The 24,350-nt window shown below is 38.8% G+C and overlaps 1 protein-coding gene across 1 annotated transcript; it reads left to right on the top strand.

Annotated features, from left to right (window-relative positions):
* Positions 1–8,639: 8,639 nt before the first annotated feature.
* On the top strand, positions 8,640–22,005 carry LOC131927080 (sodium/potassium-transporting ATPase subunit alpha-like). Its single transcript, XM_059282738.1, has 18 exons — positions 8,640–8,816; positions 9,632–9,835; positions 10,645–10,758; positions 11,667–11,801; positions 12,127–12,244; positions 12,591–12,859; positions 13,822–14,020; positions 14,444–14,555; positions 14,676–14,808; positions 16,895–17,087; positions 17,433–17,608; positions 17,819–17,955; positions 18,262–18,479; positions 18,809–19,160; positions 19,767–19,941; positions 20,304–20,434; positions 20,611–20,712; positions 21,646–22,005. The coding sequence occupies exons 1-18, from the start codon at positions 8,727–8,729 to the stop codon at positions 21,764–21,766; spliced, it is 2,979 nt and encodes a 992-aa protein (XP_059138721.1). The 5' UTR covers positions 8,640–8,726; the 3' UTR covers positions 21,767–22,005.
* Positions 22,006–24,350: the final 2,345 nt, after the last annotated feature.

The following is a 24,350-nucleotide window of genomic DNA, read 5'->3' as shown; positions in this document are numbered from 1 at the left end:
TCAGCCTGTTTTTCTTTTTGGATTTGCTTCCATAGCCTGTGTCCAGCCAAGAACAAACTACAAGGCAGCAGTTGATTGATTTTGGAGTTGTCTCTCCTAGAAGAGTTGCTGTCCCAGGCTATCGAGCCTCATCTACCCGAGATTTTCTTGTTTAATCTAGCAGTTTTTGTACCTAACGAGTGAACCATTGGACAGAAGAAATAGAGTTTATATGTTTCTTGATCTCGGCATATATATCTGTGTTCATTCGTGAACTCTCAATTACATGATTGAGACTTTGGCGATCTTTCTAATTATTGTTGTCACTAATGTGTAGAATATCAAGTGCCCCCTCCCCCCTTCCCCAGGAGAAAAAAGTCTGGAAGTAACTGTACGCACCGGCACAGCGTACCGGCACCTTTTTAAATGTGGGGGAAAATTATTAATTTTCTTGTATTTTTACTTTCTCGTATATACGAAGTATAGAGAAAGTCTTGTAATCGTGCAAAAAAAAAAAAATCGAGATTTTTTACAAATCTCGACGTTTTACACCTCACTGATACGGAAAAACATAATTTTGCAATCTTGTCCGTATGTCTGTGTGTCTGTCTGTCTGTCTGTCCGTGTGTAAACACGATAACTTGAGTACCGTTACAGCTAGGTTGATGAAATTTCATATATAAGTATTTTATCAAAATCGTAGATCCGTATCAACTTTTGAGCGATTTCCGATAACCGGAAGTGGTACTTTTCCTACTTTGATTTTTTCAAAAGCCTATAACTTGAGTACTATTTCAGATAGATAAATGAAATTTCACATGTAAGTAAAAGATCTAATTCTCTTGGGGGGGGGGGGAGGGGGGTTATGGTCCTTAACGAGCTACTTATAGTGTTTTAATGAAATATTTTCAGTGTCAGCGTTGGTACTGTCGAATTCACAAATTATGAATTACTGAAAAGTAGAAAAAACAACAACTAAATAGCGGCGTATGTTATGCCGCGGGCCGGCTCGTAAGAAATAAAATATAAATGCGAAACTGCTTTCCGCACACATTCGTAATGTAGGCAATCAATCACTGAGTACCGGCATCTATATTTTTTTTACAGAGCACTGGAATTAAGATAGGCAGAACCTACGTGTGGGTAATATTAGCATTGCTTGTCTGCTTATGTAGTCGCCGAATGTCCTAGTTAACATAACTTTAAGACTAAAATGGTCTGGATGGTTCCCAGAAAAATGCGCTACCGAAAACTGCGCAAACAGAAAAATTCGCAAATACAAACTAATTATGACTATACTCTTTATTTGGTCATATTTCGTGGGAAAATGTTTTAATGCGCTACAGTGGACTTGTGATCATTCTGTGCGAATATCTTTAAATTATACACTAAATAAGTTCCATCGCGCAGTAATCGGTTGCGCATTTTCCTGACCAACTGTCCGGATATAAAATTAACACAAAGTTTATAAATAAAAACAACGAAATGCCTTTTGGGTGAGGTTTTAACCCTTATCATGTTTTAAGTTTACCAAAAACGATATGCCTTATGAACTGAATTTTTAATCCTTATAACCAAAGTTTACCAAAAACGATATGCCTTATGAACTGAATTTTCAATCCTTATAACCAAATTTTACCAAAAACGATATGCCTTATGAACTAAATTTTTAATCCTTATAACCAAAGTTTACCAAAAACGACATGACTTTTGAACTGAATTTTTAATCCTTATAACCAAAGTTTACAAAAAACGATATGCCTTATGAAGTGAATTTTCAAACGTTATAACCAAAGTTTACCAAAAACGATATGCCTTATGAACTGAATTTTAATCCTTATAACCAAAGTTTACAAAAAACGATATGCTTCATGAACTGAATTTTTAATCCTTATAACCAAAGTTTACAAAAAACGATATGCCTTATGAACTGAATTTGCAATCCTTATAACCAAAGTTTACAAAAACGACATGACTTTTGAACTGAATTCTTAACCCTTATCTTTCCCAAAGTTTACAAAAAACGACATGACTTTTGAACTGAATTCTTAACCCTTATCTTTCCCAAAGTTTACCAAAAACGACATGACTTTTGAACTGAATTCTTAACCCTTATCTTTCCCAAAGTTTACCAAAAACGACATGACTTTTGAACTGAATTCTTAACCCTTATCTTTCCCAAAGTTTACCAAAAACGTCTTGTCTTTTAACCTGAATTTTTAACCCTAACGACCCCCCCCCCTTCCCTAAACGCACATCTGGTATGTTAATTCAAATTGTATCTGTTCATTTAAGTTCAATCCTCCCCCCCCCCCCACCCGACCCCTCTCTCGTTATGGATGATTGAACTGGCTTACACAAGGTAAATAAAACAAACCCGGGCGCGAATTATTCTTCTCAGGATTTATGACGTAGGTAGACCCCCCCTCCACCCCACACAGGTGATAAACTCAACTGTCCATTGTACCAAAAGTTCCCAGGGTGGAAATGGGGGAAGTGGGGGGGGGGGGGGGGGGGGGGGGGGGGAGACGCCGGTGTGAACCCGAACAATGGCAAAGTGCGTCATCAGGATTTTTTTGACCAGCGCGGTGAAAGGCTTGTGACGTCTGACATCGCCATCTTTTCCCCACCAGCTCACCCCACACCCCCACCCACCTCATGTCTCCACCCCCCTCCCCCACACCCTTAAGAGCTTTACAGTTGCAACGTTGCGGAAAGCAAGTAATCGACCCATGTGGTTAACTTACGTCAATTAAGACACACATTTCCCCCAAAAATATTTGAGAAAAATAAAATATGTGTATAAAAAGAAATAAACGTATTTGATAAGGATCGTTTTCCCGTTCGTGCCCAAGACACACAGTGCAGATGAAGCAGAGTTCATCTGTTTCAATGACCTCGATATACAGGGGGATAATGTGGTCAGCATTATGCGCAGCTGCCTCTGTTTCCCTATCGTGAGTCAGGTACCCATTAGAGCTGGTTGGACTCAATGAATTCCTACCGACTATTGGAGCCCTGGATTCGAACGCAAGACTTTCAGGGTAGCAGTCTTAAGCTATACGACCACGCCGTCCCTTATACGTAGAATTTAAAAAAAGCAAACAATTTTTAAAAAATATGTCCTTGCGGTTTTTTTTTCTAAATGACACAAAAAAAAAAAGATAGGCCTAATCTGCTGTTAATGCTAACCTTAACCAGAACTTTAGTATCGCTTGATTCATGTTCATTGTCCAGGAGTTATGGAACCTTTGTTAAGATCGATTACACAGCGAAACGTAACTTCATCCTTAACGTATACAGTGTTTCTTCCAGACTTTTTTCTCCGGGGGGGGGGGGGGGACTGCCAAATGTATATATTTTCTATATAAATTCCATTTCGTATACTTTCTTTGGAAGGCGGGGGCTCCGTCTCCCCCCCCCCCCCGAAGAGATGCCTAGAAGAAACTGAACGTAATCTAACATAAACTCAAGTAATATATTATATACTTTGTTTCGTGTTGTTTCAACCAATTTAAAAACCGAAGAAATGTTACGACTAAAACAACTAACTTATTATAATAACAAAAGATATATTTTCTGTGGCGTTAGGTATTTGTTGAAGTCTTGCCAACAACATTAAGCATTGCTTTAAGTGTGTTTTAAACTTGTTCTTTTGTCTGTATGTTTGAATACAATGTTTCTTAACTAAATATGCATCTAATTATATTGGCATCAGTTAACATGTCTTTAATTATATTGACTGTTGAATATACATATAATAATATGGGCAGTTAATATGCGTCTAGTTATAAGGACATCAGTTAAATGCCTCTAAACATATTGGTAGTTAAATATGCTTCTAATTATATTGTCAGGTAAATATACCTCTAATTATATTGGCAGTTAATAATAATATGACTCTAATAACATGGGCATCAGTTAAATGTCTCTAAATATAAAGACAATTAAATAGGCTTTAATTATATTAGCATAAATTAAATATACCTTTTACTGTATTTACATCAATAAAATATGCCATCGTATATATTGGCATCACTTCTAACTCCAGTTTTTCAATATTGTTTCAAGATGTATTATCCATTTTTTTGAAGGCCTAGACTCTATATAAGTAAACGAGTGTTGGTTTGTTTGCATGCATAATTATAGATATATAGTAGGTAAAATAATTTGTCGAGAGCGAGGCTTTTCAGTGCACACTAGAATATAAGTTGAGAATTCTGTATTACGGTTAGGGGATGAAGTAAGTCTAAGGACAATAAGACAATATAGGTCGAGGACAATAGAACAATGTAGGACATACATGCGGTACTCACGTGTGTACGTTACTCCAAAAGCTGGACCGTGTCGTACAATAGATTCAAGGTCAGTAGTGGTCATTATGGTCGAAGAACCAGAACTAACTAGCTCGGAATGTAAATAAAACAAACTCGCTGTGCGTCCACTGATGGTGTACCACGTGATTGTTACGGTCCATTATGAGACTTGTTTTCGTAAACTGTACAGTATCCATGGTTACGCGTTTAAATGGCAAGTGTAGCGGGTGTGTTTTGATTTGTGTAAAAATTGTGTGTGTGCCCATATATTGGGTTCTGTATACACGTTTACAGTAAACATTCAAAAATGTTTTTTTTTTTTTTTACATTTCAAAACAAACACATCATTCACTATGCACGTCTTTAAACCAGTTCACCCTAAAATGGTTGTAATGTGTAAAAAAAAAAATAATCTCGAAAAAAAAAAGTCAAACTTTAAGCCCCACTCGCCCCAGAATATATCAATGGTTAACTGGGGGGGGGGGGGGCGTGTGTTCAATGGTTAGGAGAAAACTTGGAAAAGTCTAATCTGGTCACTGCTGGTTACAACTGGATATGATGTCGTCAATTGTTACCCTGTCATGAGTATAAAACTCCTTCCGACATCCGATTTCAGACATGCGTATCGTATTTTAAACTTTAATTGGACGACAGCGTACCTCTGGACTTAGACTTCAACTCGAGGGGTGAAGCCGCGTACAGGGGACTTAAGACCCTTTCAGGAGTTTTGACGTCACAACACCAGCTATGACTTGGGGTAGAGTTGGGAAGCAGGTTTGTTCGTAGTTTAACTCGCACATTTACCCAAATACCTGGTGGTTTGATTAGACACGATTGACATTAGTTTAATTAATCTAATTTACCAACAACGGAAACTAATTTCTGGTTGGGGGACGGGTAATTTTCCAGACATCTTCGCATTTTACCGGATTCTAAGCCTATTAGGTGTTTTCGCATAAATGTCGCATTTTACCACTTTCGAGTTTCGCATATCACATTGCACATATAACTAGTTTTAGATTCTTGGCCAATAGCTAGATAATAGTACTTTAGATGGGATTATAATTTTAACGCATTTATTGAAATCGTTTAAAACTTCCTTGCTTGTAATCGCAGTGGTACTTAAGTTTTTTTTAAAGTTACATTTATAATGCAGAGGACCCCTTATTTATCATGCTTTCATTGTTTTTGTATGAGATGTGTATGTTACATGTATGCCATATACCAACCAAAACAAATTGGTTTTTCAGTATACAAAGCGGCCAGTGTGGGTCAGTTTATTTAAAATGGATCAAATTGGTCAGTTGTATTCACTTATTTTTAGCGGACCGCGTGATCAAATTCACTCAGTAAAAAGCCTACACAAAAGACGTGGCGTTTTAAAATTAAAACTGATTCTCCTGCTTCCAAAATACACATCAATGATCACAAATCATGTGTGTATGTAAAGATTGTTTTGAGTGATCGTGTATTTGACTCGACTAAACAGTTTCCATTAAATAAAACCAAGTTTTTTTTCAAAACAAACTTTTCACTCACTAAGACATTCTTTGAAACAGTTTTATCTCTATTGGTTAAATGGTCTCAAATCATGTAGGCCTATGTAAAGATTTTTTGAGTGACCGTGTATTTGACTCTACTAAATAGCTTACATTAATTTTTTTTACTCAAAGATATTCTTTTAAACATTTTTTCTCCACAATGGTTAAATGCGTAAAAAAAGCATTGGATATTATTTTTTTTATGGTAAGGGTCTAGGCCCCCTTCCGTCCATTTCTTTAAAATAGTTTACTCTACAATTTTAAAAAAGATGTGTAGAAAAGAATTTAGCTGCAGTTTTTTTGGCTGTAGGAAGCTCCACCCCTTTCCATTAAGGTACGGAAAGGTAAAAGCTTGTTGGGGGGAGGGGGGGGGGGGGGCTTGTCTTTAGGCATGATGGGGTGGGAGAATATATGGGAATTAAGATTCCGGTAAATACTGGTTTGAACTGGATATGATGTCGTTAATTGATGACACGTCAGGGGTATAAAACCCGGTGGCACATTGATGTGGACAGGCATACGATCAAAACTCGACTCAGATTTTGAAACTTGAATCGGAACAGAGCGCCCCTGCTGCAGTTGATTAGACTTGGGTGGCGTCGGCTGTTGCAGACGTTATAGAGGTCGCTCGAAATCTCGCACGTGTCTTGACGTCATTAGCCATGACGTGGGGTAGGGTTAGGAAACAGGTTTGTTCATTGTTACCTCAGTTGTGCATTTGGTTGTGTGCAGTTCGTATGGGCCTAATTTAATTATCACATGGGTCTAATTTAATTTAATTGTGTTTCATGGCGTTAAAGCAAACGGCTTTTTTAGGGTGGGTGTGTGTGTGTGGGGGGGGGGGGGGGATTAGGGATAACACTTCGAAACTGGTTTCGGTGCTTAATTGGCTTTTAAAACCTCCGAATTTTTCTATATATCTGAATAGCTTTTTATTTTTTTTTAAAGTTATGTGCGTCTAAGTTTTCAAATAATTTTTTTATCTTATCCGAGTAGGATGTCGATGCTTGTTTTAAAATATTTTTTTTTCTAAACCGACCTTTCTTGACACCCAGACCTCCTGACCCAAAGTGACGGCACACGTCTTTGGGGTTCTTATCGCTGGTACCTGTACACTAATCAAGGGGGGGGGGGTGAGGAAAGGGAGTGTGTGGAAATAGAGGAGGGGAGAGGTGTGCGAAAAATTAGTTTTGCGTTTTGTTGTCCAAATAGTAGCATTTTACTATTTTTATTGAAGATAATTTTTTTTTATAAAAAACCAAACTAAATTTAAAAAAAAATGTTCACAAGGGTTTTAAGGTTCGTTTTTCCGTAACATTTTTTATATTAAGCACTCTATGAAACTTAATCGTTTAATAATGCTAAGAGATGAGGCCACCAATTTTTTTAATCATGATTCCACGGTGGATTTAAAACATTCCCTTTTCGAACCTGACGGTCCATAGGGCAAGTAGAGTTCACCTGTTTCTGTGACCTCGGCATATGAAAAGATAGTGTGGTTAGCGCTATGACCAACGGTGTAAAAATCTTGAAATTTTTAAATTCATTTTGAATAGTCTGGTTGCGGTGAAGTTGACGGTATTTTCTTCCTCTTTAAGAATATGTTTGTTATAATTAGGGCACATATTCACCAATATTCACCATACATGTATACTTCTTGACAAACAAACCCGTCAAACATGTTTTAAATTTGTTTTTTTTTTATTCTCAGCTTACAAATGAATACAAATATTTTTTTAAACATTCGTGGTTAGATTAAGGTGTGCATTAAAAGCTTACTATTTTCTTTATTTTGACATAATGGGTTGCATGCATAAAAGAAAAATAAAATATTTCATTTTTTTGTGAATTAATTTTTTTTACATTTTAAGTTACTCATATATAATTTAATCTCTTGGTGAAAAGTTCCCAATTTCTTAATCTAGTTGCGATTATTTCAAAACTAAAATTTCATGTAAAAAGTATCTTGGTAATACATGTAGGCTTCTATTGTTAAAAAACAAGAAGTGGAGTTTGGGATTCGTTCAATCATAATTTTTTTAACCCACTTAACAATTCGATTGTCTTCCCTCGTCGAATATAAATTTAACAGGAAAAAAAAATAATTCACCCCTTTTCTTTGTCACTTAGTAATCCTTTTCTATTCCCGTTCTTCCTCCCCCATCCCCTTTCAATAGCATAGTTATACGAAGTTATTTTCTCTTCAACAATCATGTACACAGTTATGTAAACTGCGCATATAGTGGAAAATAAACTGGTCGTTATTATAGGGGGAACATAATGGTCTCTTGACGTAGATGTCGCTGGCGGTGGTTGCTTGTATTTTATGTTATGGGGTTATTTTAACATGGGTTTATTAAAAACTAAAGATGTGTGGCGTAATTAAATATAATTATATACTGGATTAATTACCGAGGGTATATTTTGGGGTTATTCAAACATGGGGTTATTACAAAATAAAGATGTATACGGTTATTTTTATACATAGGAATTTAGGGGCTATTTAACGTGAGTGTGGGGGTTAATTAATAAGGGGTTATTTGTGTGTTTGGGGGTAATTAATGGAGTCATCTTTGTAATTTTTGACTTAAGTTACGGAAAGTACTAGAAAGTACAAAGTTACCTGCGGCAATACTTTAAAAACAAATTATCTACAAAATCGGTAACTGCGGCAATACTTTAAAAAAATTATTTACAAAATTGGTAACTGTGACAATACTTTAAAAAAAATTACCTACAAAATTGGTATTTGGCAATCAATATTAAAAAAAAGCTAAAATTGTTACATTTCTTAACCCAGGATGACCACGGGTCCAGCAGCTGTCAATACACGGTCGCCCACACGGAGGATGAGAGGACGAAGAAGAAGAAGGATAAGGAGAGAGATAAGATGGACGACCTAAAGCAGGAGCTGGTGATGGACGAGCACAGGATTCCCCTGGACGAGCTGTGCAGGCGGCTGTGTGTGGATCCGACAAACGTGAGTTACCTGCCCCTTAATAACAATTTTTTACATACGGGGGTGTGGGGGTTCGTCACAGGGGGACGGTGTTCTAGACCGCGTCTGTGCTATATTTTTTTAATACAGGGGGGGGGGGAGGAGCACAGGCGACAGAGTGGTCTAGACCGCGCCTATGCTAATCTGTAATGTCACCAGTTTGGCGATTGGCGGAAACCCCCGGGTCTAAAGTGTTTGCTGGTAGGGGGAAAAGAACACTTTTGAGCCTGTCGGTCTATTTGGGGAACTTGTTTCTGTGACTGCGGCATATCCCAGCCGCCTTTGCTTTCCCTTACGAGAGTCGGGTACCCACCCAGCGTACGTGAGTGAGTTACCCACCAGAGCTGGTTTAGCAGTCGTATGCACTTTCATCATCTCCCCCCCCCCCCCTGTGAATTGTGCTGTTGCAGGACGCCGAACTTGTGGGCAGTGCTACAGCAAATAATTCTCTTTAGCAGGGTTTCTGTCAGATATTTCATCCGGGTATTGGGGGGGGGGGGGGGGGGCTTCGTTAAAATAACGGAGGGGTTTTTACTTGAAAATTCCGCGGGGGGGGGGGCAATAGTAGAAAACTTTATATTCTCTATATAATTTATACATTTTTTTTTCTATTTTGTCCGGGGGTGATGTGGTAGTGAATGTTGGGGAGAGGGGAGGTAGATTTACCTGAAAGAAACGGAGGGAGAAAGAACCAGGGAACAGTTTAAAAAATCCATTTCGTCTAGTAGAAATACAGCATTCATATACATACGCGGCAGTGTCATTTTATTAAAACACCTTTTTTTTTAAAATTACAGGGCCATACACCAGAGAGGGCAAAAGAAATTTTGGCACGAGATGGACCAAATCAACTGACCCCACCAAAGACAACACCAGAATGGGTAAAGTTTTGTAAAGTGTTGTTCACTGGGTTCTCTCTCCTGCTGTGGATTGGTGCCATTTTGTGCTACATTGCCTATTCTATCCAAGCCTTACAGAACGAAGATCCCGCCGGTGACAATGTAAGTTTTTTTTTTTAAATTGGGAAAGGTGTGTGTGTATGGGGGGGGGGGGTTGGAAGATGGTCGCCCATAAATGACGTCACGATGTTTTATATTTAATTTTACCTCCAATCCACAACAGTATGTGACGTAAACTATATTCTCCTCTCCAAACAAGAAAAATTGCCCTTTTCATCAATTTCATCTTTTAAGAATTCCAAAACTAAAGCTCTCACACATTTATGTATACAGCTAGCATTAGGGTCAGGATTATGTCTAGACCATCCCCTAACCTAGCACTTGTCCAAAATTGACTCCAGGCCAAAAAATAACGTCAGGGGTAAATGTCGTCAGAAAATGAAGTCACGTTGTTTTATGCTTTAGTAAATTTTTTTACCTTTATCCCCACCATTGTATGACGTAACAAAATCCACCCCTCCCCATTCCCGCATCCAAACAAAAACTTACGGCAATAATTCCCAAGTTAAAGCGCGCTCACATAGAACCTAAAAATAATTGAACAACATAATGGGTTATGTAGGTCAGGATTATGTCTTATCTCCCCTAGCTTAGCCATTGTCCAAAAATTCTCCAGGCCAAATACTAACAATTACCTTAATAAAACATTTAAATTAATGGGGACAGAAACATTACAATATTTTGAAATCGAATATCATTTTCCAACTAGATAAAAAAATTAATAAAACTGATTTCATTTTGTTACGAACTCATTCTTCTTTGACACCTTCTCGCTTCCTTCCATCTTACATTTTCCCCACTACCTGTTGATTGAAAAAATATTTTGACTATATGTCACGTGATCTCGCCAGCTTTACCTCGGCATTGTGCTGACCGCTGTGGTCATCATTACCGGATGTTTCTCCTACAGCCAGGAGGCGAAGAGCTCTAGAATCATGGACTCCTTCAAGAACATGGTCCCACAGGTAGGCTGGTTTACTTTGATGTTTTTGTTGTTGCCCGTTTGATTTTGTAGAGCATTTACAAGCTACACAAGGGTCCCCACTTTCTTGTATTACAGTTTAACCATTTATGTATCCGACAATCAAATTTGGCACAGACGTATAGTATCTGGACTTATAAAGGACCCCATATCTCAAATACCTAGGACCTTATGTCCCTATTTTTTTGCCCGCAACCCCCATCTCCCGAGAGAGCAGTTCGCATATATTGTTAACTACATTGCAGCATAATTTGCCCCAATCGGAAAATCCCCCTTTTCAATAGATTTTTTTCGCGCACCTATTCTAAAAGTTGTGCTTATGGTTGCTTTTTCAATTTAACCCTTTAGGGTTCTGAAAATCATAACCCTAACTCTAAGTCTAGAGCCTTATCAAGTCTAAAGTCTGACTCGAGGTTTTAAATTGTGTTCAGGAGCAGTGTTTCTTCCAGACTTTTTTCTCTTTTTTTTTGGGGGGGGGGGGGGGGGCGGTCTATCGGTCAACATTTTCCGGGGTGGGGGGGGGGGGGTGGACACTTGTAAAAGTGTATTTTTTATATAAATTTCATTTCGTTTGGGAGGGGTGGGGGCGGTAGACTTTCTTCCCGAAGAGATGCCTGGAAGAAACTCTGTTGAGTTCTCAGTGATTCTTCCAGACTTTTTCCTGGGGGGGGGGGGGGACTTAAAATTTTCAGTGAGGTTTGGGACGGACACTGGTAAAAGTATATATTTTCTATATCAATTATATTTCGTTGGGATGGGGGTAGGGGGTGGAGATGGACGGTTTTTTGTGGGGAGGTGCGTGGTAGAAACTCTGGGAGTTATTCGGCGTGGTTGCAGGGTGCCGCTAAAGGTAATATGACATGAAGTTAACGAATGCTATCTATTTTTCAGTTTGCGCTGGTCATACGTGGTGGTCAGAAGCTGAGCATCCAAGCGGAGGAGATTGTGCTGGGGGACATAGTCGAGGTCAAGTTCGGTGACCGCGTCCCTGCTGATATTAGGATCATCTCCGCCCATGGCTTCAAGGTAACCCCCTACTCCCGCTCTTATAATGAAAGTAAACTTTCGAACCGGGCGTTTTAAAGGGCAGATGAATTAGTTTCTGTGACTTAGGCGTATGAAGAGGTTGTATGGTCAACACTAAGTCCAGCCGCCTTTACCTTCCCCACCTTCCCCAACTTGAATCAGGTACCCATTAGAGCTGGGTGGACTCATGGACGTCCTACGGACTCGAGCCCGGGATCCGAACTCGGGTTAACAGTCGTTGACTTTATCATCCGACCACATCGCCCAATCTCTCCTTTAACCCTTCCAACAAATTTGTATAGTAATTTTAAAAATCATTCTTCAGGTCGATAACTCATCTTTGACTGGAGAATCTGAGCCACAGTCTAGAACTGCAGAATTCACACACGAGAACCCTCTTGAGACAAGAAATCTGGCCTTCTTTTCTACCAATGCTGTAGAAGGTAATTTGTATTTGTATTTTATTGTTTTATTCTAGTTTTTTTAAGTGGGCACTTTACAGTAGGTACAGTAGTGCCCATATAATGAATGAAGTCTTAAACAATAAACACAGCCTATCGTATTACACTAGATAATCTTTAATAAACATTATAACCCACATAACTAAGATTCGTTACAGTGATAATTTTAAAACTATTTTTAAAAAGTTAAATATTTTATCATCAACGATACAGAATTATTTATTAATTTTAGTGTATTTAAAATGTTACAATTTTTAAAATGTATATGCATTAAAATGTATTTTTTTTTTAAAAAAGAATGTTAAATAAATCTTAAAATCATTTTCAGGTACCGCCTGCGGAATTGTGGTAAAAACAGGCGACAACTCTGTCATGGGTCGTATTGCCAATTTGGCTTCTGGCCTTGAAGTGGGAGAAACTCCGATCGCTAAAGAGATTGCTCACTTCATCCATATCATCACCGCCATGGCCGTGTTTGTTGGTGTCACCTTCTCCGTCATCGCTTTCATCCTGGGCTATTTCTGGCTGGACGCTGTGATCTTCTTGATCGGTATCATCGTGGCGTACGTCCCGGAAGGCTTGTTGGCTACTGTCACGGTAGGGTTTCAACATTTGAAGATGTATTATGTATGTGGGGGGGGGGGGGGGGGGAGAAAGGCATTACAGTCTAGAATACATGTAAGAAAATGCAGTAACATCCAAAAAGCGGGGGAATGCGCGGGCGACAAAAAGAAAACAACTGAAGTTTACTTTAAGCGTTTTAGACTTTTTTACTGGGGGGGGGGGGGGGGGGGAAGGAGGTGGTGCACTTTTCGGGGGGTGGGGTAAAGTATATTATCTATATAATAGATTCTATTTTGTTCGGGGGGGGGGGGGGCTCAGCCCACCCCCACTTCCGAAGAGATGCCTGAAAGAAACTCTGCTTTAAAAACGTTTTACTCTGTGTAAATAATAAAACAGTGGGGTCAACGTGACACTTAACCGAAAATGCAAGATTATTGGAAAGGGTGGGGGTGACACCCTCAGTTAACCGCACCCAGTGCCGCCACTGTCAAAATGCTCTGCGAAAATGTTTAAAGATAGCATCTAAACGAAGTCCCACCTCAACATTATTTTACACCGGTATGTTCACCACTCGGCTAGTGTTTTGAATACTAAAACATCAGATAACTTATTGCCAATGTATCTAGTATTTGTGGGACGACATGGTCTAGCGGTAGAGCTCTAGACGGCTAACCCGAAAGTCTCGAGTCCAAATCCGGGTTCAAGTCAGTAAAATGTCCCCGAGTCCACCGAACTCTTATGTGTTCCTAACTCACATTAGGGAAACAAAGGGGGCTGGGCACAGTGCTGAGCACATTATCCCTTCATATGTCGAGGTCTCTGAAGCAGATGACATCTACTATCAGCCCCAAGTGTTTTAGGCACGAACGGGAAAAAGATAAATCTAGTATTGAACATATCTAGTAGTGTGACACTAATAATCATTTTATTTATACCAACGTTTCTCAAGTGTCTCCATTTGACCCTCATGGAATATTTCTTCCCTCCTGGACCAGGTATGTCTGACACTGACCGCCAAACGAATGGCCAAGAAAAACTGCCTCATCAAGAACTTGGAAGCTGTAGAGACTCTGGGATCCACCTCGACCATCTGCTCCGACAAGACTGGAACCTTGACCCAGAACCGTATGACGGTTGCCCACATGTGGTACAACGGCCGGATCTTTGAGGCAGACACCAGCGAGAATCAGTGCTGTTAGTGGGTTTTTCTTTTTTTTAAATTTTATTTCAGTATTTTAAAATCTGCGCTAACCATTGTTATACTATTTCAAAAGAATTTTTTTTTATATTTTAAAAGATTTTACGAAACCAACTACAAGTATAACAATAACATTTTTGATAAATAATTTATAACTTTAACAATGGTACACTTCACAAAACATCTTTGTCTATTCAACTCAGTTGTATCGTACTTAAAACTTCCGCCAAAGTTTTGATTTTTTTTTTTACTAAATATTAAGTTTTTACTCTTTATCCAAACGATAATATTTTTCTACTATACAAATAAAAAAAAATTCTCTTTCATCATTAAACGTTTTATTCATTAAACGTGAACTTAATACCATTCATTAACTTAATTGCACTGCTGACGTAATTTCTTAAATTCCGCAATTCCAGCCGCTTCCTATTCAAGCTCTGACCCCACCTGGATTGCCCTTGCTCGAGTCGGTATGTTATGTAATCGAGCAGAGTTCAAAGTCGGCCAAGAAAAAGTACCAGTACTGAAAAGGTAAATTTTTTGTGAATATTTAGTGAATATTGCAGGCAAATTTAAAAAATACTAACATTTTAAACATAACGTAGTTTTTTTTTCCATCTAATTTAAAATATTACTAACATGCTTTAACAGGGAGTGTAACGGTGACGCCTCTGAATCTGCTCTGCTGAAATGTGTTGAGCTGTCTATTGGAAACGTGACAGATTTCAGACGTCGCAACAAAAAGATTGTTGAAATCCCTTTCAACTCCACTAACAAATACCAGGTTAGTAAATGCTTTGGAGTTGGCGTGGTCTAGGACAGGGGTCGGCAACCTTTTGAAACTGAAGAGCCAAAAGTTACAATCTACAAAATTTCCCAGACTTTAAAGAGCCACTAACATTTGTATAAGCACTTCGGTAGTGGAAAGCTTGGAACCATTGCCACAGAGCTGGCCACAGCATAGTTGTGGGGCTGGGTCTAATGCCTTATGCCCTAGGCTGTCAACTGTCCATATACACTCTACTCCACCTATTCTCATTGCTTTTTAATTTCGTTTAAAGTTTTTGTTTTTACAGTATAATTTTTTTTTTGAGTTTCTATAATAAAAGAATATAATTATTATAGAACTAAAGAGCCGCACATTGACATCAAAAGAACCGCATGCAAGTCGCAAGCCGCAGGTTGCCGACCACTGCATGCGAGTAATTTGGTTAACACAAGAAATCTTGTATAAATATTTTGAGAACTTAATCTAGACTATACCATCATTGATTAATATTAAGGAATTCATTTTATTAAAGCGAAGTTATCTTACATAATTACAAGTTTCGTAATTTAATTTGGGGTATTTTTTCTATTAATATCAATAAACTTTTTAAGGCAGACAAAATTATTACATAAATTTTATTAATAATAATAAAACAAATAAAAATCAACAAGGATTTACATAATTATTATATTTCCACTGGGGTATTAGTATTTTTTGTCAATTTGATAACATAATTTTAGTTGTTTCCCTTATTTGTATAAACTAGTATTTGGGAAGTAACAAAAAAAACCAACCCATATAATACATATCTATCAAGTTGCAACATTGCTGTATCGTATAGAACAGGGGTCGGCAACTTTTGAGACAGAAGAGCCAAAAGTCACAATTTACAAAATTCCCCACCTTTTAAAATCAAATTCCCAGGGGTGGCGCCCCGGCAGGGAGCGATTCGTTTTATGACAATTAAAGTTGATTGCGGATTGACACTTTTTATCCGATCGTCATGAAACTTTGGAGTTGCTGAGAACACTTCAGGAGAGTTTCTGAAAAAGTCGTATGGGCAGCGCCTGGGAGGGTGCGATTTCCGTCAATACACTTTTTGGCGCCCATAGTTCCAGAGCGGATATGTTGGCACTTGGCATCCCTTAATCGGGCCTCCTGCATAGTGGGTAAGGGGTATTACTATATTCAGCGGCAAAACTGCAACAGGCGCAGCCGCCGGCACCTCGTCGATAGCGTGACTTAATTTTAATAAGTGTGTTCCTGTGTTATGACTATGTTAAATGTGTCGGATTTTTAGCTAATTAGTTATTTCTTTGCTTTGTCACTAATATCGTTCAGCGTGTAGTAAAGCATATTGCGTTATGACCAATAACTATTTCATAAATTATTTTCTTTAAACAAGTACATTTTAAAATATATAGGCCTATAATTCACTTGAAACGGGTACCGATGGCTAGTTCTAATAGAATAGCGAGTGTTTATTGTTAAAATGTATTATCTTGTTCATTACCGAGTGTTGCAGACCAATAATTTTATGAGTTTAAAATAAAATAAAATAAAATAATTATTAATATTTGTGCATGGAACTGAAGAGCCGCACCTTGACATCAAAAGAGCCGCATGCGGCTCGCGAGCCGCAGGTTGCCGACCCGTGGTCTAGGAGGTAGAGCTAATATTTGCAAAACCCAGAAGTCCCGAGTTCGAACCCTTTGGGTAAATCAAGCTCGATGGCTGTAGACAACAACGCATCAAGGTGAAAACTGCAAGATCAGACAACTGCCGTATTGTAGATTGTTCTCGGGACCAAGCCAATGGAAGCCAATCCAGAAAGAAATGCAGGCTGAAATCCGAATCAATGGCCTATTGCTGACGCGTAATAGTGTTACAGTAAATCCAGTCGAATATTACAATTAAGAACGAAGTAAATGCTTCAGAAATTGTAAAAAAAATATCAGCTATAGAATTTTTTCTAATCATATGCAAGTCTTGACATTTACATTTTGAAATTGTAAAAAAAAAACCGCCCTCGCAGGGCTTGTTAGTCTTTGTGTGACTCCTCTTGTACCAGGGTACTCATTACACCTGAACTTTTTTCCAGGTATCTATCCATGAGACAGAGGACCCCAACGATCCCAGGTATTTGCTGGTAATGAAAGGTGCCCCAGAGAGGATCTTAGACCGGTGCTCCTCCGTGCTGATGCATGGAAAAGACCAGCCTTTGGACGACACATTCAGGGAAGCTTTTAACTCGGCTTATCTGGAACTTGGAAGTCTGGGAGAGAGAGTTTTAGGTATCTTGAGATGTTGAATCTTTCCAATATTTAAGTAGCTTCGTTATTATCAAGTTAGTTTTTGTTAAGTTCAGGTTAAACTACCCACGCATACATTCTGAAAAAAATAGTTATGACAATACTGACATAGCAATAAGCAGCTGTTTAAAGATTTATAAATTAATGACAGAAAGGGTGGCTTTCGCCAGAGGGGGGCTTTCGCCAGAGGGGGGCTTTCGCCAGAGGGGGGCTTTCGCCAGAGGGGGGCTTTCGCCAGAGGGGGGCTTTCGCCAGAGGGGGCTTTCGCCAGAGGGGGGCTTTCGCCAGAGGGTAAACAAGTATAAACTGATCGAACATTTTTTGCAGGATTTTGCGATTACGTCCTCCCTTCTGATGAGTTTCCACCCAACTACGTGTTTGATCCTGAAGGTCCAAACTTCCCCATTACTGGGCTCAGATTTGTTGGCCTCATGTCCATGATTGACCCTCCCAGAGCTGCGGTACCCGATGCTGTGGGAAAATGCAGGAGTGCTGGCATCAAGGTGAGAATCTAAACAAGAACTCTTCTTTGTAATTCTTAGAATTGTTTGTAATAACTACCAATAAAAAAACTATAACATACACAATATGTTAATATCAGAACTTATTACATTCTGAAGATCATCCACGGATATTTTCATGTTACTTCAAGTTACCTACTCTAAATCTTTACATGTGCCTTGTGTAATCTCAAAACATGTGTTTTATTGCAGATCATCATGATCACTGGTGATCACCCCATCACAGCCAAGGCTATTGCCAAAGGTGTTGGCATCATCTCTGAAGGAAGCAAAACTGTTGAAGACATTGCTGCTGAGAGAGGCATTCCAGTCGAACAGGTGGATCCGAGGTGAGTTATGTGCTTAAATGGTTGGGGGGGGGGGGGGTGAAAAAAGGGTTGGTTCGATACTTACAACAATCACCATTCGTCAAAAACCAGACCACCCCTACCCCCAAACACACTCACGCCATAAATTTCACTATTTCAAATCTCCCCAAAGCCATAATTTTAATGTTTGTAAATTAGCACGCTTTTCACTTTCACTAACACCCCCTCCCCCAACTATTCCCCTGGGTGGTAACGTTACTTGTAGACAATCTCTAATAAAAGTGTCTAGTTGGGGAAATTATGGGACCTAAACAATCTTTTTAATAGGGATGCAAGAGCGGCCGTGATACACGGTGGGGATCTGAGAGACATGCCCCCAGCCCAGATTGACGCCATTTTGAAGAACCACGCAGAGATAGTGTTTGCCCGTACCTCACCACAACAGAAACTTATCATCGTAGAGGGCTGTCAGAGACTAGGTCAGATTGTGGCCGTTACTGGTGATGGTGTCAATGACTCTCCTGCTCTCAAAAAGGCTGATATTGGTAAGTCTTATGGCTATTTTTTAAATTAAAAAATAAAACATTTTTAGAAAGTTTTTTGATTGTTTAAATGTAATTTATGGGGCGACATGGTCTAGCAGTAGAAAGCTAGACTGCTAATCCGAAAGTCTTTAAGTTCGAATCCGGAGAAAGTCCACCCAGCTTTAATAAGTACCTAACTCCCCGGGTTAGTGAAAACAAAGGCGGCTGGGCATAGTGCAGACACCATTGTATGCAGAAGTCACTGAAACAGATGAACTCTACTTCATCTGCTCCATGTGTCTCGGGCACAAACAGGAAAAGATTAAATGTAATTTACATTTATTTTTCAGGTGTTGCTATGGGTATTGCCGGCAGTGATGTGAGCAAACAAGCAGCAGACATGATTTTACTTGATGACAACTTTGCCTCCATTGTGACTGGTGTCGAGGAGGGTAGATTGATCTTCGACAACTTGAAGAAGTCCATCGCCTACACACTGACCTCCAAAATCCCCGAAGTCTCTCCATTCCTCCTTTTCATCATAGCAGACATCCCCTTGGCTCTGGGTACCATCACCATCTTGTGTATTGATCTGGGGACTGACGTTATCCCCGCTATATCTCTTGCATACGAACAGCCAGAGCTTGATATCATGAAAAGGATGCCGCGTAACCCGCTAAAGGACAAACTAGTTAACGAAAGGTGAGTGGTTTTTCTATAAGGATACAGATCATCTTTTCCCCGTTCAAACCATAAGACACACGAGGCAGATGAAATAGAGCTCATTTGTTTCAATAATCTTGGAAAATAGTGTGTTCAGTATTTTGCCCCACCCCATTGGATTCGTTAACGTAAGTCAGGGACCCATCAGAGCAGGTGGATGCAGGAGCGTCATACCGGCTTGAATATGTGATTCTAGACTATAATGTTAGCAGTCGTAAGCTCTATTATCCAATAATGCACAGTTAGCTCAAATTTGTTATGCTCTTTTTATCAGTTGTGATTGGCGTCCGGCGATCATGTGCAATTTGTACATTATTTATCAACGTGTGCTGTACTGTCATTCTGCTAGCAATATTTTTGTTTACATTTTCCATACTGATTATCAAGTTTTTCAAATTATATTTTAAGTTTTAAATTATGCTGTTCTAAAATTAATCAGCATGGCCTTAGGTCAGATTTTAAATTCTATTCCCAGATTAATCAACATAGCGTTTGGTCAGATTTAACAATTTAAATTGTGTTGTTCCCAGATTAATTTGCATAGCGTTTGGTCAGATATAAATTTTTAAATTGTGTTGTCCCCAGATTAATCAGCATGGCCTATGGTCAGATCGGTATGATGCAGGCTGTTGCGGGCTTCTGTGTGTACATTGTTATCATGGGTGAGAGCGGATTCTGGACCAGCGACCTTCTCGGTATTCGAAGAAAGTGGGACTCTCCGGGCATCAACGACTTAAAGGATTCCTACGGTCAAGAATGGGTGAGTGGCAATTTCAGAGATTAATTAAAAAAAAAAACAACACTGCCAATAAATTTGATAATTCAGAGCGATACCTAACTTGTTTCTAGCTTCGCATTATACACACGTGCCAAAAGAAGTATTAGTCAATCCACCCCTTCCCAACCAATGCTCATTATTTGAAAACTAGCTTATTGCTGACAGTCCAGCCGTTGAATGTGTACCTATGTAGGGTGACATCGGAGTGCAGTCATTGCCGATTATTGCCGAATCTGACTTGGTTACATAAAGAGTACTTTCAGTCAATGGCCGAAGTAATTGATCAGGATTGTATGTCTGATGCGTCTCATTATATTTTAAGTTACATACTTTTTCCTTACCAGACGTATGCCCAACGCAAGAGACTTGAATACACCTGCCACTCGGCTTTCTTTGTGTCCATTGTCATTGTCCAGTGGGCTGATTTAATTATCTGCAAGACCAGACGTCTTTCACTTTTCCAACAGGGAATGAAGTGAGTACAAACTCTTCTCTTTCTAATTTATAACCTTAGCTATTTACTATTTATACCTTACTAAAATTCCAGCACGGCAGTTAAACGCTAGAAACTAAATGTTTCCTCGTAATAACAGTTATTTGCTTTTAAGGATAATCTTTGATCAATAATTTAGGAACATTGTTTTCTTCTAGGAATCACTATTTAACTTTTGGCCTGTTTTTTGAAACTGCGCTGGCAGCTTTCTTGTGCTATTGTCCTGGTATGGACACGGCTCTGAGGATGCAACCTCTCAGGTAAGAATTTTAATGTCATAAATCATCCTTAATTAAATTTTAGTCTTGTCACGATAAGGAAGCTTTTTTTTTTGTTACCAATCCGGAATAAAGTTACATATTCCACACCCCTCATGACATTTTTATCACTCCCCCTTATGTACAACAAGACAAAATTAATATATTAAGTTAGAAAATTGCTGTTTTCTTAAGTCATAGTCTCATTATTTATTTTAAAAAATGTAAAAAAAATAATGGGACCCGATTATATTTATTAGCACTTTAAATGACATACGTTTAAAAAAAAAAAAAACTAATACGTTTTTTAAAGAGTAAAAATTAAGCCTATAACATTGATCTCTAAAAGCGCCTGCCTGCAAATTTACTATAACTCTACCTGCTTTGTGGTAAGTCTCCAGAAAGTCTCCGATTACAAACTTAGTAATCTTTCATAAAAGCGAAAAAATAACCTACTTACAAAGCTGTCCTTAATGAGTAGTCTCTAATTAAAAAGTGTACCTTAAAAACTGTCCCTGATTAAAATTGTACCTTAAAAACTGTCCCTGATTAAAATTGGACCTTAAAAACTGTCCCTGATTAAAATTGGACCTTAAAACTCTGTCACTGATTAAAAATGTACCTTGTACAAAATTAAGCTTAAAACAGTCCCTATTGAAAATTTAGCTTAAAACAATCCCTATTGAAAATTTAGCTTAAAACAGTCCCTATTGAAAATTTAGCTTAAAACAGTCCCTAATGAAAATTTAGCTTAAAAACTGACTCTAATAAAAATTTACGATAAAACTGTCCTTCATGAAAATTTACCTTAAAACTGTGTCCTTCATGAAAATTCACCTTAAAACTGTGTCCTTCATGAAAATTCACCTTAAAACTGTGTCCTTCATGAAAATTCACCTTAAAACTCTGTCCTTCATGAAAATGAAATTGTTTCAGGTTCACATGGTGGCTGGTACCCCTCCCCTACAGTGTGATGATTTTCATTTACGACGAGGTCCGTAAATATTTACTCCGGCGGTACCCCGGGGGTTTCGTGGAGAGAGAGACGTATTACTAGATTCACATACTTTCAGACAACTTCCCTTCATTGGCAATGTAGGTTATTTGTCTTTGTACATAAACGTATGAATGGAATTTGTGCAAAAGTGATTTATTTCTAATGACGTTTTGTTGTGCTTGATATTCTTGTATATTTTGATGGACTATGTATGTAAGAAAATGAGATAAGTGAAATGCTTTGATTTGAGATATTTGTATAGACTGATGTTTTAAGAATGTTTTTTATACAGGATTAAAAATGAGTGATATTTTCAAAGTTTTACTTTATCTTTTTTTTTTCTTTTTAAAGGTAGAGTTGTCATAGCGCAGAAAATTAAATGGCGTTAAAATTTAAAATTAGCTTGTTAACTTTTTACTTAGCCGTAAAGTGAGCGCATCTGTTACTTCCAATCAGTGCAATGCACAACTTGGCATATGCGCAAAATAATGCGCGAAAATAGCTAACATAAAAAAATAATTTTAAAACATCTAAGGCTACCTACCTTTAATATAATTAAATTATTTTGCGAATTATAATCAAAACGTTTTAGCGGTTATAAAAAGGGAACAAATTAAATTTAGGAAACCTTAGTTCGAAAGTTAAACAAAAAGTGCCAGATTATCTAATCACCGGACTGAACAAATTTGCTACGATACGGCTATTCGGGAAACGAGGAAGATTAGATCAATACTGTGAGGATTAATGTGGACAAGGGGTAGAACTACCGTGCATTTTTGATTTTAAGATATAGCCATCAGTATAAATTATGACGGGTCTCCGACAGGTTGCTTGCAACTACATGACACACCATTTCACCGGTATACTAACAAATGCTATTTTAGTAGTTCGCTCTGCATAAAAATCTTTTGTGTATAGATTCCACCTAGTGTAAAGATTAGTGAACCTGAGGTTTTGTAGCCCTTTATACGGCCCCTGCTCCCACACACCTGTAACAATCACGTCTCAGTTTTACAACACCAGTTTATGTAACATACGCCTGAACCAACATTCCATCCTTTGTTACAAAACCTCTTCATTAGACTTAAGCCTCAGCAAATTCTGCGGGTGAATTTGACACATTTTACAGCCCAGGATATTTTTGTCTATTTCACAGCTGGATGATTGACTAGTATATGGTGGCCAGAGAAAAATTCTAAAGTGTAGCCAAAAAAGCCGAGCAGATTGGGCTAAAATCTTTCTGACAATATCCGGTAAACTAGTTACATGTTATTGTATCTTTTCAAGCCTGTCGCACTTGGGTGGAATTTCGTCGCATGGGTGATTAGGGGGGGGGGGGGGTCGAGTCGGTAAAGCTCACAGTTGCTAAACCTAAAAGTCTCGAGTGCGAACTCCCGGGCAGATGAGGCTTGATAGCTGGGGACAGCCACTCTTCTAGGAGAGACAACTCCAAAATAAACTGCTGCCTTGTAGTTAGTTCTTGGTTGAACAAAGGCTATGGAAACAAATCCAAACAGAAAAGCAGTCAACGGCCTATATGTTGCATAACAATTGATACGTAATACTTAATTGTGTTGGAGTGAATCCCTTCCAACGTTATAAATTAAGAACTAAGAGGAAACTTCATACAGGTCCTACAAAGAAAATTACTTTGCTTCCGCCCCTTCCCCCATAACTCTCCAAGCTCCTCCCCCTAAATAAAAACGCATTATTTGAAGCGTGACGGGTTGAAACCAGTTTTTACCATCCAGATTTTTGGGTCAACGCACTGCTGGGAGGCAGCAGAAATCAGGCCCGCCATTAGCATGTCAAAGAAAGCGCTGGGTCACAACGGGCCGTACATCCGCCCGATCACGTGACGTAGCCTTGACCACGATAGTTCTCGTCACACTTCGGTGATTGGAAAAGGGGGGGGGGGGGGGCTTTGACGTCATAGGGTGAACGAGACACGCTGAGGGTAAAGTTCATTTGACAATGGAGTTTACTTGGGATGTGTGTATGTTGGTGGGGGGGGGGGGGATGTGTGTATGTTTGGGAGGGGGTGGGGTTAGCAAAATAACACTTGTAGCAAACACACACGACGCTTCTGGTTTTTGACCCATATTGCTGAACACAATTACGGCGAGAAATGTCGGTCATTTAGCTCGAGGGGAGGGGGGATGAGTGGAGATTGCTACTATTCCTTTATGAGGTACCATGAAAATGGATTAATATGCCTACGAACCAGCAGTCGCGAGTAACGTAGAAACTACATTTATAGGATATGTAACCAGTTTCTTAAAGACATCTCTCCGGGGAGGGAGAGCAGTGAGTGTCCATCGCCCCCGCCCCCTGCTACACAGAGGAAATATTTTTAAAAAAAAAAACGTATTCAGAAAGTATATTTTGTATCCAGTGTCCGACCATCGGAAGTTGTAAGTGCTCCCTTCGGAAGTTTCAAGTACTTATTCGGAGAAAAAAAAATCTGAAAGATGGGTTTTATATAAATATTCTTTTTTACCACGATAACAATCTACAGCAGAATTACAGCGCAATGAGTAGGTATACGTAAATAGAGTAAGACAGTTGTTTTTTAAAGGCTTTTATTCCGTTCAGAAAGTTGATAAAGTATGTATGTTTGTGGCTTTTTATTAATTAATATAAG

The sequence above is a fragment of the Physella acuta genome, unplaced genomic scaffold (genome assembly GCF_028476545.2).
Source record: "Physella acuta isolate Inbredline_101_S28 unplaced genomic scaffold, ASM2847654v3 ptg001371l, whole genome shotgun sequence".
Classification (NCBI taxonomy): Eukaryota; Metazoa; Mollusca; class Gastropoda; family Physidae; genus Physella; species Physella acuta.
This window is presented reverse-complemented; position numbering and strand designations above follow the sequence as displayed.